The 18230-nt window shown below is 50.3% G+C and overlaps 1 protein-coding gene and 1 long non-coding RNA gene across 6 annotated transcripts in view; one reads left to right on the top strand and one right to left on the bottom strand.

The window, feature by feature from the left end:
- Window positions 1-17900, top strand: part of LOC131496224 (uncharacterized) — a 37598-nt gene extending 19698 nt beyond the window's left edge. The window contains exons 2-5 of one of the 2 annotated variants that reach the window (XR_009254383.1): window positions 953-1083; window positions 11186-11306; window positions 11424-12150; window positions 17787-17900. This is a non-coding gene — a long non-coding RNA (uncharacterized LOC131496224). The remainder of the gene's footprint in view (window positions 1-952; window positions 1084-11185; window positions 11307-11423; window positions 12151-17786) is intronic. The other variant, XR_009254384.1, reaches the window with a different exon arrangement.
- Window positions 15968-18230, bottom strand: part of CHIT1 (chitinase 1) — a 33270-nt gene continuing 31007 nt past the window's right edge. For all 4 annotated transcript variants that reach the window (XM_058701597.1, XM_058701600.1, XM_058701599.1 and 1 more), the window contains 2 exons: window positions 16972-17098; window positions 15968-16413 (listed from right to left, as the gene is read on the bottom strand). In XM_058701597.1, coding sequence (XP_058557580.1) covers window positions 16178-16413; window positions 16972-17098 — 363 coding nt within the window. In that variant the 3' untranslated portion in view covers window positions 15968-16177. The remainder of the gene's footprint in view (window positions 16414-16971; window positions 17099-18230) is intronic.

Consider the following 18230-nt stretch of genomic DNA (forward strand, 5'->3'; position numbering starts at 1 on the left):
TATTCTCAAATGCCGGAAACCATCAGAATCCTCAACCCATTCCTCCCAGAATCCTCAAACACATTCCCCTCACCAAAGCAAAAGCGTACCAGGGGAATCCGATTCCAGAACGCCCGTGGGTTGCCCCGGGACAGAAACTGCTCCGTGGCCAGGCTAATTGCACGGTGGTCGGCACTGCTCCTGCCACCAATGTGGGCACACCCGGCTGTAGCTCCCTCAGAACCAGAAACGAACTTGGCCGAGAACCCGATGCAGCTCCTTCAGCTCACAGGAGAGTCCCCGGAGGAGCCAGGGGAGGGTGAGGGCTCCACGGCCCTGGGTCTGGACGAGGTGTGCGTGACCTTGACGCCATCGGTGGGAATCCTAGGAGTAAGCTGTCAGGGGAGAACCAGAGACCAGTGCTTTTAGGAAAGGGAAGAAAACAATCACTCGTGAAAAGTGTGAGGGGGCTGCTTTTCTGACAGCCAGCAGGTCAAATACAAAGCACGAGTATTTAAAGGGAAAAATCAAAAATGACCAAGATGACCGTGTTTACAGCGGTCTATTCGTGGTGGAAAATAGCAGCTTTCTCACATGGCTGTGATATTCAGAACATGCCCTCAGATTTCGGCACAGCAAAACTCAGGGATCAAGTGTTGTTTTTGTTAGAGAGTCCACATTTCTGGGAGGTATTCAAGGCTTATTGTTTGGGGAAACAGAGCCAGTTACGACAGCCCTGTCGGTTTTTTTCCTTTTTTTTTTTTTCTCTTCCCTTGACTGTGGCATATGAAGTGCTTAGTCACTGGAAACAGGGAAGGGGGGGGGGACTTGGCTGGCTCAGTCGGTGGTGCCACTCTTGAGGTAGTGGGTTTGAGCCCCGTGTTGGGAGTAGACATTACTTTAAAAAATAAGATCTTAAAAACAAACAAACAAACAAACAAACAAGGCACAGCTTCACCTTTTGTTCCTGCAGTGTTCACATACGTTTGGTACATTAACTAAAGTCAGAGGATCATGAAAACTGTTCTCTCTAGAGAAGCCACATGAAGATAATGGACACGTGATCGTACCAGTCCCTTCAGCTGACCTGTCATCAGTTTCTTGGTAAGTAGACAGGGTGGGGAATGATCCGGACACCATTTCTGCCTGGATGGGTGGGACAGCCATGTGGGAGGCCTCCTCTGTAAGGGAGCCAGGGACCCCTGCGGGTCTGCGTCCTCTGGGCAGCGGACTAGGAGAAGAAAGCTGGGTGAGGCACCACTCAAGAACTCGGGGCCGGGATTCCTCGCCCATCCCGGAGCCCCTAGATCAGAGACATGTGTGTTTATTTTTTTTTTATAAAACCCCTGCCCTTGACCGTCTTGTTAAAGAAGGGATGACCACTCTGGCTCATCCGGGCAGCTCCCTGCCGGCGGTCAGGCTACTCACGCCCACCTCTCTTACCTCCACGGACCCCTCAAATGAGTGACTTCCTCTCCCTCCCCAGCGCTCTGCTCTCAACTCTCCACTTCACTTTTCCCTCCTGCTTCCAGACTCACCTCCTCCTGGAACCTTCCTCTTTCACCAAGCTCACTTCTAAGTGTTCTTTCCTCTGGCTCTGGCTTTACAACCATTGCATTGTGGGGATTTGGGAACACCTGCCTGTGTGGAGATGTGCTTGGTTCCTGTGTGTTCCAGCTTTCCTTCTAAACTGAACACTCTCTTTTCCATCTGCCGCACATGGATCTCCCCGAAGATAGGATCTCTTTCCCCCTTTCCTCTTCGGATCTGGTGCCTCCTGGGAGCAGAGTCTGTGTCTCTTTCCACTGAACTTCTCCACCGCCATAATTGTGCAGGGGTCCGCCTCTCCACAGATCTCGTCAGCCCAAGGACAAAGGTCTCTGGTAAATGTCTTTGGATGATGATGATGGTGATTTCAAGCCACCGTGTCGAGGAATGTTTTGAATACAGACAGTGTTTTTAGTGACCTTTACTGGGCCTCCCTTCCTGTCCGGCTAACAATCATACACTCCCATCCACTAGGACAGTCTTCCCCTTCTCCTCTCCATTCAAAGTACGCGTTAATGTGGGGCGCTTGGGTGGCTCAGTCGGCTGAGCATCCGACTTTGGCTCAGGTCATGAGCTCACGGTTCATGAATTCGGACCCCACATCAGACTTTGCGCTGACATCGTGGAGCCTGCTTTGAATGCTGTGTCTCCCTCTCTCTCTGCTCCTGCCCCGCTTGCACTCTCTCTCTCCCTCAAAAATAAAAAAAACATTAAAAAAAAAAAGTACAAGTTAATGGAATGCACACACACACACACACACACACACCCTCTCACTTCCAGAAGCTCTAAACCTCAGCTACTAGTGTGTGGCTCTGACCTGTCTAAACAGCCCTTGTCACCATAAGCGATGGTCCCCTCTCTGGGGTTGTTTCTAATGCCAGGAGAAAAGCAACGCTGGTAATGTACCAAGCCAGGGCCCCAGTGAGCTGAACCCTGCACTACGCTGTGGCAGGTGCAGAAAGAAACCTCTCATTCCCATTCAGCTCTGCCACCTGCTGGCCTTGGGAACATTATTCCACCCCTGCGAGCCTCAGTATCTCCCCAGGATTGTCGTTAAGTGTTAAAGGAGACGTCGTATGTAAGGCTTTGGCACACTAAGCAGAGGTACAGCAAGTGTTTGTTCCCTTCCTCCTCCACCCCCAACCTCAACTTCTGGCTCTTCCGTGGGCTTTCCATCTTCTGCACTTGAGACGCTCCCGTGGCCCCTCCATTATGCACTGAACTTGAGGAACACTTGGGCAGAGCTACATGGATCTCTTTCACCATAGCCAGGAGATGATTCAGAGAACAGTGAGAACGTCCTTTAAGGGCCTTCAATACTAAAAGAAGCAGCTGGAGGTTTCTGTAGACCCTCTGTCTTAGGAATTTTAAGCCCGGGCCCTTTGGCTTGAGATGACATAAGGTCCCTTCTGGAGCCTGGGAAATGCATGAGGTTTGGAAGAGAACAGCTTTACATGGTAAGAAGATTGTGGTCAACAGAATAATGGCTCCCCAAAGACACCCCTGTCCCACTCCCCCAGCACCTGGGAACGTATCACCTTACATGGCAAAGGGGGCTTGGAGGATGTGTCTAAGTTAAGGAGAGCTGACAGAGGGGAGATTATTTTGGATCACCCACGGGTAATCACAAGACTCCTTCAGACACAGAAGAGGGATGTGGTGATGGAAGGCAAGGAATGCAGGAGGCTTCTAGAAGGCAAAAAAAAGGAAAGAAAATGGATTCTGCCCTGGGGCCAGAAGGAACGAGCTGGCTGACTCCTTGACTTTAGCCTCGTAAGCTTATTTTGGATTTCTGACTGTCAGATAACAGATACATGTTGTGTTCGGCCACGAAGGTTTGCGGGATTTGTTTCAGCAGCCCCAGGAAAAGAGTACAGAGGTGGTTTTCTCTGTCGAACAAGGAAGCCAAGAGTAGGTGACTTTGTTTCCAGGTCTCCCAGCTGCCCGCCCCAGGGCCCGGCCTGCGGTTTTGTTTCAACAGACGTGGCCTGAAGCACAAAGTGCCCTTTTTCCTGCTAAGGGGGCCCCTCCGGGAGGTGATGTGAACTTGGTGTGCACCTGGTGCCCCTGACACGTTGAAAGGAAGTGCCAGCTTCCTTAATAAGAACAAACTCCAGGCAGGACCACGTGGGTTAGCCCCAGGAATAGAATTGCCACGTGGGCAGGGGCAACGGGGCTGCATGATCCCTCCTCTGTCCCCAGGAATCACCTGCATGCACCTTCCCCTTGAAAGGTTGTCACAAGGGGGCCTTGGAGACACTGGTCATCCCTTCACACTCTGGCCTAGGAGGTGGCACACTGTCCGTCTGCAGAACTGAATCTGAACCAGGTGTTCAGACAGCCTTCAGGGGAGGCTCCAGGGTACCAAGGGGACGTGCACACTGAGTGACCGGTGCCATCTTCTCTCCTTGTTCCACGTGGAGAGGCCATCTTTCATCCCCTGTTTGGGGATGCACCGTGGCTCGCAAGCTGGGGCCCAGGAGAACCAGGCCGGAGAGACGAACCCTTTCTGGTCTGCCTAAGGCCAGTCTTCTGAGCTCTGGTTTCCAATAAATACTTGTCCTTTCCCTGGTGGCTGCAACTGATCACTTTTCCTCATCAGGAAGCCTGCGCTCCCCACCTATGGACATGACCTGGCTCCCCAGTCGGGCCGCAGGAGAACTGAGAGAAAGCACCCATCACTCAACAGCATGTTAATTATCCACCTACACTTTCGGTTAAAGCACTAAATTGCTCACCGGGCCCCAAGAGTCTTTTGGTTGAAAATTTCATGCCATTTATCCATCCTGAGAGGGAAGGGGGGCTTTCTATGAGTGCCAAATGCTCAACACATTATATGCCAGTCATCCCCTGCCAAATCCTGGGAGGAAGGTACTAGTCTATTCCTACTTTACAGCTGAGCAAACTGAGTCTTGGAGAGGATACTTTCCCCAAAGTCACACAGACTTTAATGTGGTGGGTCAAGGGCTTGAACTTGGAACCTATGGCCTTTCACCTCTTGACTGTGCGGGTCGTTTAAGAAAGGCCACCCTGGTTGTGGGGAGAGCAGGTGGAGAGGGGGTAGAGGGACCATATTGTAAGAAAACTCATGATACATAGTCAGACAATGGAACGGAACAGTTGAAACGGGGACTGCCCTAGATAACCGGTAAGATCTTGCCAAGAAAGGAAGTCAGGAGCTAACTATAGAGCATGGCCATGACTGTCAGAACTCGGCTGGTCTCCGGACTCCGTCACTTCTCCCTGTTGGTGATTTTCCATTCTCCCACTGTTCCCCTGCAGGACTAGCTTTTAAACCCTGAAACCGAAAGAGACAGCCAGGAAGCTAGCAGCCAAGGAGTCTTTGTCCAGTTCTGCAGCTAATTTTGGAGGAGAAAGAAACCCTACAATATGGTGTTTGTGTGGGTAGTTTCGAGAAATGTAAAAATAAAGGGAGCGGGCGCTGAATCCTGGGTAGCCGAGAAGGAGGAAGACAGGAGCTTGCAGGAGATGGCCTGGGATGGAGACTGTACCTACCTTTTCTTTCTGGAATAGTTACTGAGCCCCCATGAGGTGCCAGGTCCAGGGCTAAGCTGGGTGGGGTGTGGAGTGGGGTTTAGTTTGGATGGTCGGAGAGTCGTCTCGGGGGAGGTGGCCTTAAGCTGGAATCTGAGGGATGAGAGGGGAGTTGGCCATGTCCAGAAGCAGGGAGAATGATCTAGATAGAGAACACCATATGCAAGGTCCCAGGGGTGAGAGAAAAAAAAAAAAAAGAGAAAGAGAAAATGGTGATGAGAGAGAAGGGTCTGGTTAGGGACCCTTGTAAACCATGAAGGGGTTTGGCCCTCAGTGTTGTCAGATGCCATTGAATGTTTAAGCAGGGGGGTACGCCACAGGATTTGTGTTTTGAAAAGTCACTCTTGCTGTCTGCCGAGACCAGCTTTGGAGGGAAACTGGAATGGAAGAAGTGAGAGCATGAACAGCCATCAGAGAGGTCTAGGCAAGACGTGTGGCCACCTGGACTAGGCTGGTCGGGGGGGGGGGGGGGACATGGGGAGAAGAGGGCCGACTCTAGACATTTACTGGAGGGGAAAATCAACCTTACTGAGGAGGTGAATGTAAGAGCTGAGGGAAAAGGAAGAAGCAGGAATCACCTTGGGGTTCCACCTCAGCACATGGAGAGGCGCTGGGTAATTTTCTAAAGTGAGGCACCCTTGAGGTGCAGACAGGTTTTATAATAAGGGATTCTATTTCAGGCAAAGATGAGCTGTTTACACCTCATCGGAGTGGAGAGAGCAAGTAGGCCGGTGGATGTACGCATCTGGAGCTCAGAGGGGAGGTCTGGGCTGGAGATACGCAAGTGTGGGAACCATTAGCATAACCATGCTATTTAAAGCCCTGGAAATGGAAGAGATGATCTAAGGAGAGAAGGGCAGAAAGCCCTGGGCAAGCCCTGAGGCATTCAGATGGGTAGAGGTCCCGCAGAGGTGGAATAGACCCAGAAGATGTAGGGGGCAACCACCCCATTCACCCAGTTAGCAAACCCACAGGTGGTGGCCTGGGGCATGTGCAGCAGAGGCTGGGGACGCCAAGGCATTAGGACAAGGCCCTTGCCCTCAAGGGGCTCACAGTTTATGCAGGAGCAGCCTTAAGAGCCAATATTTACATTACAGTGTGGTATAGTATTTATAGAGATGGGCCCAGAAGAAGGCACTGGAAGATCCGTCTGTAGTCTCAGGTGCCAGAAACAGGTATGGCTGAGTCTATGGAAGGGGCCGTGGACCTCAGGAAGGTGGAGAGAAACGATGCAGGGACTGAGAATTCTTTGGGATCCGGCGTCCTTCCTTGAGACTCCCTAAATCTCCTGGACCCACCGGCCTCTTCCTTCCAGAGCCCCCACAGGCCATGAGCGACGTTAGGGAGCCCTGCTCCTTCCTCATTTCCACCCCACCTCCAGCCCTCTAGGTCCCCTCCTCTGTCCTGACCGGCTTGCTCCCTTAGGAGGAGAACTGTGTTCTGAAACAGGATTAGCTGGACAGCAGAATGGCTGTAGCCTGGAGCCTTGCCCCCCATTATAGCGGGATATCGTCCCAAAAACTGCTACAATGAAGCAGCAGGAAATGAATCCTGCTGTTGAGAAATCATGCATGTTGACCAGCTTGTATTTCACACTGCTTGAGGAAAAGAGAAATCTGTCTCACTGAGCTTTTCAGAGAGAAACGAGGCCAGTAACCACCCCCCGCCCCCCGTCACTGCAGGCCAGAGCCCTCCACCAACAAACCCCCACTCCTGGCAGCTGCTGAATGCCACGGACTGGGCGCCTCTTGGGCACTTGGCTGCCTGGCTCACGGTGCCCGCGTGGCTCACTCTCCTGTGGTTATGTTGAGTCCACAAACCTGCATAGCCTGGCTCCAACCTCTTCCTCCATCCTTACCTCGCGCTGCCTCCTTCCTGTGCCCCGTACCCGGTCCAGTCTGGACAAGCCCTGGGGATCCTGGCTCTCAACACTTGCCTGGTTAATACTCTGCCTTGGAGACTGAGGAGGCTCTGAACCTGCCTTCAGGCTCAGTCTCTGTGTTGGTGCCTCTATTTGTTAAAGCTCTCACTGCTCCGTCATTCAGAGAGGATTTCTTCTTCCTTTGAATATGTTTAGTGTGTTCCTATTTCATTGTTTATGGCTCATTTAATCTTTAATTATAATGCTTTGTGGGCATGCTTTATCTCCCCTCATGGACTCTGTAAACTACAGAAGATCAAGCCTCGTGTCTGGGGTCAAGTCTCATTTATCTCCATCCACAGCTTCAGCAAAGAGCTTGGACATGCTTGTGGAGTGGATGAGGTCTGGTTAAAGTTGCAGAGGGGATGAGTGCTGATGTGGGAAATACAGTCTAGGGCTTGATGTAATTGGCTCCCTGGGAAAACGCACCTCTGCTAGGAGAATCTATGAAGGGATAGAGAGTAGTTTGTCCATCCATCCACCCATCCATCCACCCATCCATCCATTCAACAAATACTTATTAAGCATCTATGCCAGAAGTAATGTTAGATACTGGAGATCTAGTCCTAAGTCTGGATCAGTTCTTGCTCAGGCAGAGATTCTGTCCTAGCCCAGGGACATAGATAATAAACAAAGAAAACATCACGTAGTGGTAAGCGTCACTGATAAAAATAACTCAGAGTGATGTGCTCGTGTGACTGTCAAGTGGTTGGGGAGGGGGTCTCTGAAGAAGCGACGCTAAGGAGAGACCTGAAGTGGGGTTGAGGTGGCAGGGGGAGGTGTGGGCATGAGCTGTCCCAGAGAGGGGAACAGATGGGACAAAGCTTTGAGGTCGGGGAAGGTGGGGACCGAGATGGGATGAGTTTAATGGGTACAAGGAACAGAAGGAAAGCAAGAGTGGCCGGATCCTGGGGAACAGGAGGTGATGGACACAAGTGACCCACAGTTCAGTAGGGAGATGGTGGTGACACAGTCATATGTGCCGACAGAGTGCATACATACAGCATGAGGTTCTGGCCAAGGTATGGATTTGGTCCTCACTCTAATTATTACCGATGTGTGAACTTGGGCAACTTTTCTGAGTCTTAGCTTCTTCCTTTGTAAAATACCTAATTTGTGGAATTTTTGTGAAGCGGATGGTATAATGGAAATAAGCACCCAGGCTGTTGACTACAAATGGTAACCTGAAATCCAGGTAGTAACCTAAACACCAGGCATTACAGGATGAGGGACGACCAGGAGCCCAGAGCTAAGCAGGGACAAGTTAGCCCTTGTCCCGCGGAGGCTTCCTGGCTCTGTCCTCCTTCTCTTCCTCTCCACCACCCGACCTCTCTCCATCTTTTTCTTACCTGATTCCATTTCTTTTTATTCTCACCACAGTTTCTTTTTTTTTTTTATTAAAATTTTTTTTTTTTCAACGTTATTTATTTTTGGGACAGAGAGAGACAGAGCATGAACGGGGGAGGGGCAGAGAGAGAGGGAGACACAGAATCGGAAACAGGCTCCAGGCTCCGAGCCATCAGCCCAGAGCCTGACGCGGGGCTCGAACTCACGGACCGCGAGATCGTGACCTGGCTGAAGTCGGACGCTTAACCGACTGCGCCACCCAGGCGCCCCTCTCACCACAGTTTCTTACTCTCAACTTTCCTTCACACTATTTCAAATCCCATCAGCTCGACTGCCCCAAATTTAGAACCAAGACGTATTTTTAAATACCGATTGTTGAGTATGGTTTTGTCTTCCTTTAGAAATCAGGTGTGTTGGTATGGAGGTTCCTCAAAAAATTAAAAATAGAACTACCTTATGGCCCAGAAATTGCACTGCTAGGTATTTATCCACGGGATACAGGTGTGCTGTTTCAAAGGGACACATGCACCCCCATGTTTATAGCAACACTATCCACAATAGCCAAAGTATGGAAAGAGCCCAAATGTCCATCGATGGATGAACGGATAAAGAAGATGTGGTATATATATACAATGGAGTATTACTCGGCAATCAAAAAAGAATGAAATCTTGCCATTTCCAGCTACGTGGCTGGAACTAGAGGGTATTATGCTAAGCGAAATTAGTCAGTCAGAGAAAGACAAATATCATATGATTTCACTCATAAGAGAACTTTAAGATACCAAACAGATGAACATAAGGGAAGAGAAGCAAAAATGATATAAAAACAGGGAGGGGGACAAAACACAAGAGACTCTTAAATATGGAGAACAAACAGAGGGTTACTGGAGGGGGTGTGGGAGGGGGGATGGGCCCAATGGGTCCGGGGCATTAAGGAATCTACTCCTGAAATCATTATTGCACTATATACTAACTAACTTGGATATAAATTAAAAAAAAAAAAAAAAGTCAGGTGTGTTGAATGCTGTTACGTCCCTGTTAATGGAAAACTAGCAGCAGCCTCCGCACCTAAATTAAGTAATTTTCTATGATCTTATGGCCCTCGGATGATTATTTTTTTCCACTGAGATCACTGTCTCTTAATAGAAAATGGCTCCTACCACTGGATTAAAGGATTAGAAAGAGATTGTCTCAAGGCATTCGGGGACTGGTGCGCCAGGAGAAGGTCTCTCCACTGGCTGAAGAGTGGAGATCTGGACGCCCTCCACAGGCCAGTAACCCCTGAGTCACTCCAGGGTTAGCCTGGACATCATGTTCAGCCGCTGGCTGGCTTCAGATCTGTGGCTTCCCTGCAGATTGTGGAACAGGGCAGACGGGAGGGCAAGGGCAGCCTGGCTGGAGTCTGCAGGGGAGATGTGCAAAGACAGGATCTGGCATAAAGGGTAATGTGAGATGTCCTTTTCCCATTCTTGCGGCTGCCTGTAAACAAAGGTCAAGAAAGGACAGGTTTCGTGAGTGTGAGTGTGTGTGTGTGTGTGTGTGTGTGTGCGCGTGCGTCAGGTGGAAGAGGGAGCCACAGAGAGAGACCCCCACATGCTGTTCAAGGCTTGTACTGAAAGGGGCCTTGTGGTTGGGAGAATAAGGTGAGGGGCCAATACGTAAGCCAAATGGAGGCTCTAGCTCTCCCTTGTTTTTCTGCTTTCTGGGAAGGGACAATCCAGTAGCTGGTGGTGGCTCGCTGTGGCTGGTAGGTCATCTAGTCCAACTGCCCACTGTTCGGTGGGGCACTGAGGACCCAAGCTAAGTGACTTGCCCAAGTCCTCTCTCACACAGGCAGAGATAAAGGCCTAGTGTACTTTCCTCCATACCAAGTCATCTTTGAGTGGTGATGGCGGTAGGAACACGGTAGAGGGACAGTCTCTCTGTACTCTGACTTTAAGGATCCCAGATGTCCAGCTTCAAGTCCTGCCCTGGCTCATGTTCCAGAGTCTGAGCCCCTTATGCTCAAGGTCTGCCTTTCAGTGGGGCAGGGCCGAGGGGAGCCCTGGGTTGTGCACTGGAAGGCGGCCCAAGACTTATCCATGGACGCAGAGAAGCCACGTGGGACAAACAGCTAACTTTAAAAATGAATAAGGTAGAGATTTTCATCCCCACAGAGGCCGAAATAAGGTCACATGAACTGTCACTACAGCTCAAGGATCTCAAATTACACTTGATCTTGCCCAAAAGGCCGAGAAGCGATCAAGGATCTCAAACTAGATGCCAGGAAGGCGCTTAGGGAAAACAAGACCCCCCAGCTCGTGGGGCTGGTCTGATTTGGAGGGGTCTGGCTCCTCGGTGCCTTAGAGGCTCTGCTCCAGAAGATCAAGGGCAAGTTGTAGTGATGGCAGAAGTTATAGGCACTGGGTCCTCCTGCCATTTTCCTTTGATGCCTCCCATTCTCAGGTGGCCCCTTCAGTGTCCCTTCTTGGAATGAAGGGCCCAAGGGGGTGGGAGGACTGGGAGGGTGTCCTTAGCTAAGCCTGGCCTCCTGGCTGCCTGGTCTCATCAGTTTATCACTGGCCTGGGCAACAGCTGGAATGGCAAGGGCACACTGAGGAGGGAGCCGGTGGTGCCGGGGCCAGATCTCACATGCCATATGGTAGGGGCTGAGGGGCAGGGGCCTGGCAGGAATGTCTGTTCCCTTCTCCCCACTCCCATGCTAAATAGAATGGCAACGCCTAAAAGGAATTCAACAGTGGGCCTTTGGAAGCCATCTTTCTCTCCCTGCGACAAGTTTTTAAACACATTTTTTTTTTTTTTTTTTTTTTTGCCCAAATTGCTGAATTAATGAAGAAGAATCTGGCTGTTTTCTCTTTGCACCAAGCTCTGAACACGACAGCAGACAGTGGGATGAGCATAAGGAGTGCTCCACGGTGGTAATTCCGCACTGGACCAGGGCCTGGCCTTGGAGCAGGTGCGTGACCTGGCAAGGGGGTGCCCGGGCGGCCTCTAGCTGCTCCCCGTTAAGGGCCACTTGGGAGGGACAGATGGAAGGGAGAGACAACCAGCAACCTCCCTGACTTTATCTCAGATTAGGGCTTTTTAACCAGGGGACTGCAGGCCTCTCGACCCTTAGTGAGTTCAGCTCTCGGCCTGCTCTAGACAAAATCAGAAATGCGACGGTTCTGCGACCACTATAGGACATCGAATCAGCACTTACAAATGAGCCTCAAGAAAGCATGGAGCTGAGATGGCTTTCCTGGTGGCAGCTACCATTCAAGGAACAGAGAAGTCCTGGGACACAACTCATCCAGAGAGTGGAAAGAGGGAAGCTCCCCAACTCGTTTAATGAGGCCAGCAAAACATTGATACCCTAAGTCGGTTTATTATTAATCTGGCCGGTAGCAGTGATGGCAAGGGCATCCTAGCGTGTGAGAAAGAAAACACACAGGCCCATCTTGTTATTAATATATAAACACAAAAATGTGAAACACAGTATTGGCCAGATCCGGCGATGCACGGGAAAGATAACCCATCAGGGCCATGTTGGATTACTCCTAGGAATGCAAGATGAATGTAACAGGGGGAAAACTGATGAATGTAATTTGCTTTATGAACAGAATAAAAGCAAAAATCTATTGCAAATAAAAGCCTCCTGAAAAAATTCACAGCCTTTCTTATGGAAACTCTCAGGACAGGAAACCAAGAGTAGAAGCAAACTTCCTTAGTCTCATAGAAGACGTTTGTGAAAAACCTACGATAAATCGCATACTTAACGGTGAGATGTTGCAAACATCCCCTTTCAGGCCAGGAACAAGGTAAGATGCCCCTTATCACTGCTTTTATTCACCACTGTATTGGAGGCCTCAGCTAGCACAGTCAACTAGAAAAATAAACAAAGGCATAAAGCTTGGAATGGAAGAAACAAAACTTATTCGTGTAGATAATACGATTGTCTATATAGAACACTCTGCAGAATGATCATTAATTAAAGTTAGTAAGAGGGTTTGAAAAGTTTCCTGGACACAGCATCAGTTTCCAAATGTCAGTGATGTTATTATAGGTTAGCAACAATTAGCCAGAAAATTTAATTTAATTTAATTTTTAAAGTTTATTTATTTTGAGAGAGACAGAGACAGTACAAATGGGGGAGGGGCAGAGAGAGAATCCTAAGCAGGCTCTGAACTGTCAGCATAGAGCCTGAGGTGGGGCTGGAACCGATGAATCGTGAGATTTCTTTCTTTCTTTTTTTTTTTTAAGTTTACTTATTTATTTGGGGGGGGGGCACAAGGGAGGCAGGGACAGGCGGAGAGAGAGAATCCCAGGCAGGCTCTGTGTTGTCAGTGTAGAGCCTGATGTGGGATTTGATCCCACGAATCAGAGGATCATGACCTGAGCTGAAATCAAGATTCAGATTCAGACACTTAACCGACGACTAAGCCTCCCAGGTGCCTTGTTTTTTTTTTTTTTTTTTTTTTTTTTTAATTTAAGTAATCTCTGCAACCAGCATGGGGCTTGAACTCACAACCCTATGATCAAGAGTCACATGCTTTTCTGTCTGAGCCAGCCAGACGCCCCTAGAAGAAGACTTCTTAAACAAAATGCAGGAAGCACAAACCATAAGGGATAGGACTGGCAAAGGTAACTACATTAAACAATACTCAAAAAATGAAAAGCCACACCTCAAACTGGGAAAAGATATGGTCAAACCTACATCAAAGATCCGTGTTCAGAATATGTAAAGAACTGTTACATTTCAATAAGAAAGAGACAACACAATAGAAACATGGGCAAGCGACACAACAGATTATTCACAAAAGAACAAACACAATAGCTTGTAGACGTAAGAAGATGCTGAAATGTAAGTAATTAAGGCAATGCGAGTTTAAACTCGAGTGAGATGCCGTTTTTTACACCTCACAGATCAGCATAAAGTAGGGCGTAGGAATGGTGAGGAAGGGGTTCACTAGGTGCAATGGTAGGGAGTAGTTGTATGTCCACTTTGGGAAAACCTCTGCCCGCACCTAGGAAAGTTGAACTCGCATGTGTCCCAAATTGTACACATGGGTACCAATAGACAGGCTCAAAAGTGTTTGTAGCAATGTGGTCCACGTTAGCCCCAAACTGGAAACAACACCCGTGTGTCCTGATAGCAGAAAGAAGAGATTGTGGCATGGCATGTGGTAGAAAATTATGCAGCAGTGAATAGGGTGAGCTCTGGCTAAGTGGAGATAAGAAGTGAGCCAGAGAAAGCACCACACAGTACGTTTCTATTTATATAAGGTTCAAAATAGTCTAGAATAAACAACTTCTAGTCTAGGAATAGACGCACAGTTGATAAAGCTATAAGAAGACGAGGGAATGAATAATCGAAATCGAGATAGAAGGGTGTAGGATTAGGGAGAAGCGCATCAGTAGTTTTGAAGGTACTGGTAATGTTCTGTTTCCTTACCTGGGTGACAGACTCATGGGAGATACTGAGCATACATATTTGAAACACTCTTTGGTCTATATGGTAGATTTCAAAACTAAACCACAATAAAAACAATAGAGTTTCACTGCTCACGTAGGGTGTGGTACATTTGGAAGTGGGTACCTGTGGAGGTGGGGGCCTGCCGGCCCCCCAGGAGAGCTTGGTCCCAGTTGGGAGAAGGGATGGGGCTTAACTGTTTGCCTGGGTTCTGGCAGGTGTGTTAGACATGGTGGTGAACGCTATGAACGTCCTCAGAGAGAAGGTCAGAGGGACCTGTCCTTCATGGGGCTGAGAGTGGTCATTGCTGTTACGGAGAGCGGCCAGACATTCGTGGGTTAAGCCACCAAGACATGAGTGACACAAAAATCCTTTTCAAACGCTATTACTCAAAGCTGATCCCCCCAACAACTCAAGCAGCATTTGCACCTGACTCGAAAGGCCGGCTCTGTACAGGGGTGCGTCCCCTAGTCTATAAGTGGATTGTGTGGGGCTGGTGGGGCAGTCTGATAGGTCAAGGGAGAAAGTTTAGTTTAAAAGTAGTATTTGCTTTGGGGCTGGGGCTCAAACCTCACAGGGGTGATGACAGACTATGGGAGGTTTCTCATGAGAAGCCAGCATGGCTGAGCAAGGTGGTCTGGGGACCCAGCCACCAAACTGGGGTGGGATGAAAGGAAATGAGACCAAGGGATGAGGCTGAGGCCTAATGCAGGGCTTTGACTCTATGCTGATGATGGAGACTTGACTCTCTGTTCGCTAGAAGCTGTTGGCAGCTCTTAGGTAAGGGAAGTGTTAGGATTTGATCCAAAATTTAGAAATGTTGAGCTGGGGGCTAGATGGAGGTTGGCCTGGACAAGGGAGGGGCAGGAGGCAGGGTGACAAGTGGCACTGGCCTGAGCCGACACAGGGACCATGGGTTTGGAGAAGATCAGAGAGAAGCCCTGCTTAAAACTGTCCTCAACATGAAGGTAGCACCAATGTCACAGTGATGATGTAGGGGGACTTGGGCTGTTTGGGGACCCATAAATTCTGCTACAAGGAGACTCTGCTAGATTCTTGACTTACCCAGCCCGCAGAAGGTAAAGAAAGGACAGAGATGGGAAGAGGGAGGGAAGAGTGAGTGCTGATCATGATGACGAGGCTTAACTCCACCCAACAGATGAGGTGATGAGGTTCTGTTTCTTGGCCTCAAGTCACACCGCTAGCAGGTGACAGAGCCAGAAGCCAGCTCTGCACCCCCCAAAAGGAAACCACCACCCTGGACGCCATTCTGAGCAGTTAGGAGGCTCTTGTCAGGCCTGGATGTGGCGCGTCCCCTTCGAGTTGAGACCTCAAAGGAAGGGCATGTGTGGTGAGCAGACCTGTGCTCGGGGCCGAAGAAGAACAGATTTGTAAAGGCCCAAGGACAGGCGGGGCGTAGAAGCGGGGAGGTAATTTTTATGGGGATCTGGTACTGGTTGTACTAGGGTGAAGGGCCAGGTCACCTCCTCTCTCCTACATGTCCCCATCTCCTGCTGCCTGCCTGAGTCCCACCCCAAAACCCAGCTTGGGTGAGTGCATGGCAAGATGGACCATTAGGTTACGTGCAGATTTTCTTCCAATGGAACGACCAGGCTTCAACCCAAAGCTGCAGGGACCATTTGCATTGCTCGGTTATCCGGGATACTGTGTGTGCAACGTGGCCCATTTAGGACTCAGTTCTGGACTCGGAACTGGGTTAGTTAGCCTTCTGTTTAAATACCTGTAAAATGAGGATAATAATTGTCCCTCCTTTGTCTGGCATATAGGAGCAGTAGGTGATAGAAGGCCTAAAACAGGATTTATCTCAAAGGGAGCCCTGAATACCTGGGGTTTGGATTCTTATTTTAATGCTGGGTGGCCATTGCAGAGCCCTAAGGCAAGGAAAAGCTCTTTTCTGCTGCCATCTAGTGTGAATCTTGGGAATAACACCCGAGTGGAGGACAGCAGGAAAAGCTCTCCAGCGAGGTCACCAGTGCCTTGAGAGCTGCCCACTGGAATGTGGGCACCCCGAAGGGCCTGCCTTCCAGCCTGGCTCAGACCTATGCATGCCTTAGGTTACCCTTGCCTCTTGGCTTCCCCACCTTCCCAGTTTTGAACTGACAGTGTGCTTAGAGAGGTTCTGTAAGTCACCATACCTGGGGACCGTGGGGAACAAACCATAGATTTATTTTGCAAGTAAAAGGTCCAGAAGGACCATAGGAAAAGGAACTCAAGGCTGAGAGCAGAAAGCTTGGATACATAAAAGCCACAGGGAGGTCTCTAGGATTGTAGCCCCCAGGGAGAGCTGCAGAGGCAGACTGTGGAGTGACCCCAGCGCCTGGCCCGGTGGCTGGGGCTGCAGGGGCCCTGGGCACTCAACTCCAAGTGCAGCATTTGCAGGAGGAGCTGAACACCAGGCTTGCTGGGCAGCTTTGCTGGAATAGCTGCCCCCCTGCACAGCTATAGTAGCTGGACTGGTCCCCAGGGTTGGGGTAGAGCCCGTCAGCTTTGCCCCGGCAGAAGGTGTCTTGTTCGAGGCTGGGGACACGCTCAGGTTCAGAAGGCTGGTCTGGTGCTGGGACTTCAGGTCCTGGCGGGCCTAAAGGAAGACCTGGGGAGACAGCGAACATTCAGCCAAGCCTCCCCCAAGAGATCCCAAACCTACAGGCCAAGCACACGGGCAACCACCACAGGCAGGCCGTGGCTCAATACCTCACCACTCCCCCCACCCAAAGGCAGAGCACAGCCAGGTGCCCAACAGCCACACTTAGGCTGCAGCGCAGCTCAACAGAAAACACAGGGGTGCCAGTGGCCATCTATCATCTGCAAAGACTAGCCACACACTGGCGAGGGCCTCCGGGGGTCTTGCGCTCCAGGTGAACGCAGGCTTTCTCTTCAATAAGAGAGGAGCAAAGCTGCAGCTCCCTGGCTGAGGGCCGCCAGAGGCAAGCCCTGGACAGGCGTTGCTGCCGTCAGAAAGGGGAAGAAGAGCCTGAAAAGAGAATGGCTTCCAAAATTTCCTTGGCCCCTGGGGGGTGCATGAAATTTGGGAAATCACAGGATTGGAATAAGGGTATTTCCCCAGAAGGAGCCAGGACCTGTAGTTCAGGGAGGGGGTGTTCCTACTCTACCCGCAAATTCCGCCTCTGGTCCCTGGCCCCTTACTCACTCAGCTCCAGCTGCAGTGCCTTGATGAGGGGATATGGGCCCTGGTTACAGAAGAAGCCAGTGAAGTCGTCCATGTCCAGAGCCCACACCATGGCGCCACCCAGTCCCTTCTGCTTCAGGTAGCTGGCCTGTGCACAAGGAGCAAGGCGCAGGTGGAGGAACCCGGGGGAACCCGGCCTGGCCTGTCCCAGAACCCGCTTCCTCATCTAGGTAGGGCTCTTTTTCCAGCACCCCCAGGTCATGAGTGGTCAAGGCTTCTGGACACAGCCCTGGGCGGGAAGCCTAAGCGACTGAGTCCTGATCCCTCTGGAATCCGCCCGTCTCAACAAGAGCATGGCCTGGGTGAGGGTGAGGGTGGGGGTTTGGGAAGTGGATGGGTGTGTGAACTTCCCTAGGTTGCAAGCTTTGACAACTCCGTCTTTTCTGTGCCGAGCTGCTGTATTTGGGGGCACGGCCTGCGGGTTGTGATGAGTCCAGTTCCCATAGGGATGACAAAGCTTCCCCAGAGATCTGAACAATTTCTTGTCTTTAAGTCTTTGTCCTCCCTGAGGGCCTTCTTTCCTCCACCAGATCGCTGAGGTTTCCCCAGTGAATGCCTGTGTGTTCCCGCAAGTGGGTTTCCCCGTCCCCTAAGCCTAACACGCCATGCGGGGAGTTGGAGAGTAGGGCTGGTCTGGAGCCCTTGCCGGCCCCAGTCTCCCATTCTGGCTACTTCCCCTCCAGCGGTGAGGGCCGACAGCTTGTTTTCGGAGTCCAGCCTGGCCTCTCCTCCCCACATGTCTTTGCTTCTCAGTTTCCTCGCCCTTCTGTTTTCAGACCTTCTCGAAGACCCTTCCACCGTGATCCCTTCTCCCATCTCCCCGCTGCCAGGATCACACTCCCTTCGCAATTCTCCCAGAGCGCTTTGTCTACACCTCTAGAGGGACCGGCCACTGTCTGCCCTGCATCACAGCTGACGTGAGATGTCCGGATAGACAAACCAGAGCAGGTGCCTCTGCAGGAGTTCGTGATCTCATGGGGGAGAGAGGCATGGAAACACACAAATACACCTGTTTTGAGCCGCTGATACTGGGCAGGAGTGGGGAGTCATATAAGTAAATCAAAAGGTCTGTAATCTGAGCATGCACAAATGTTGTCATTGAGCTGAATAAAATGATATATCTCACTGTATGTATTTCTCCTCTTCATATGTCTGTAGAATTTGTATTTTATTAAATGCAAACATATATATATATATATATATATATATATATGTAATAA

Source organism: Neofelis nebulosa, chromosome 15, assembly GCF_028018385.1.
Source record: "Neofelis nebulosa isolate mNeoNeb1 chromosome 15, mNeoNeb1.pri, whole genome shotgun sequence".
NCBI lineage: Eukaryota > Metazoa > Chordata > Mammalia > Carnivora > Felidae > Neofelis > Neofelis nebulosa.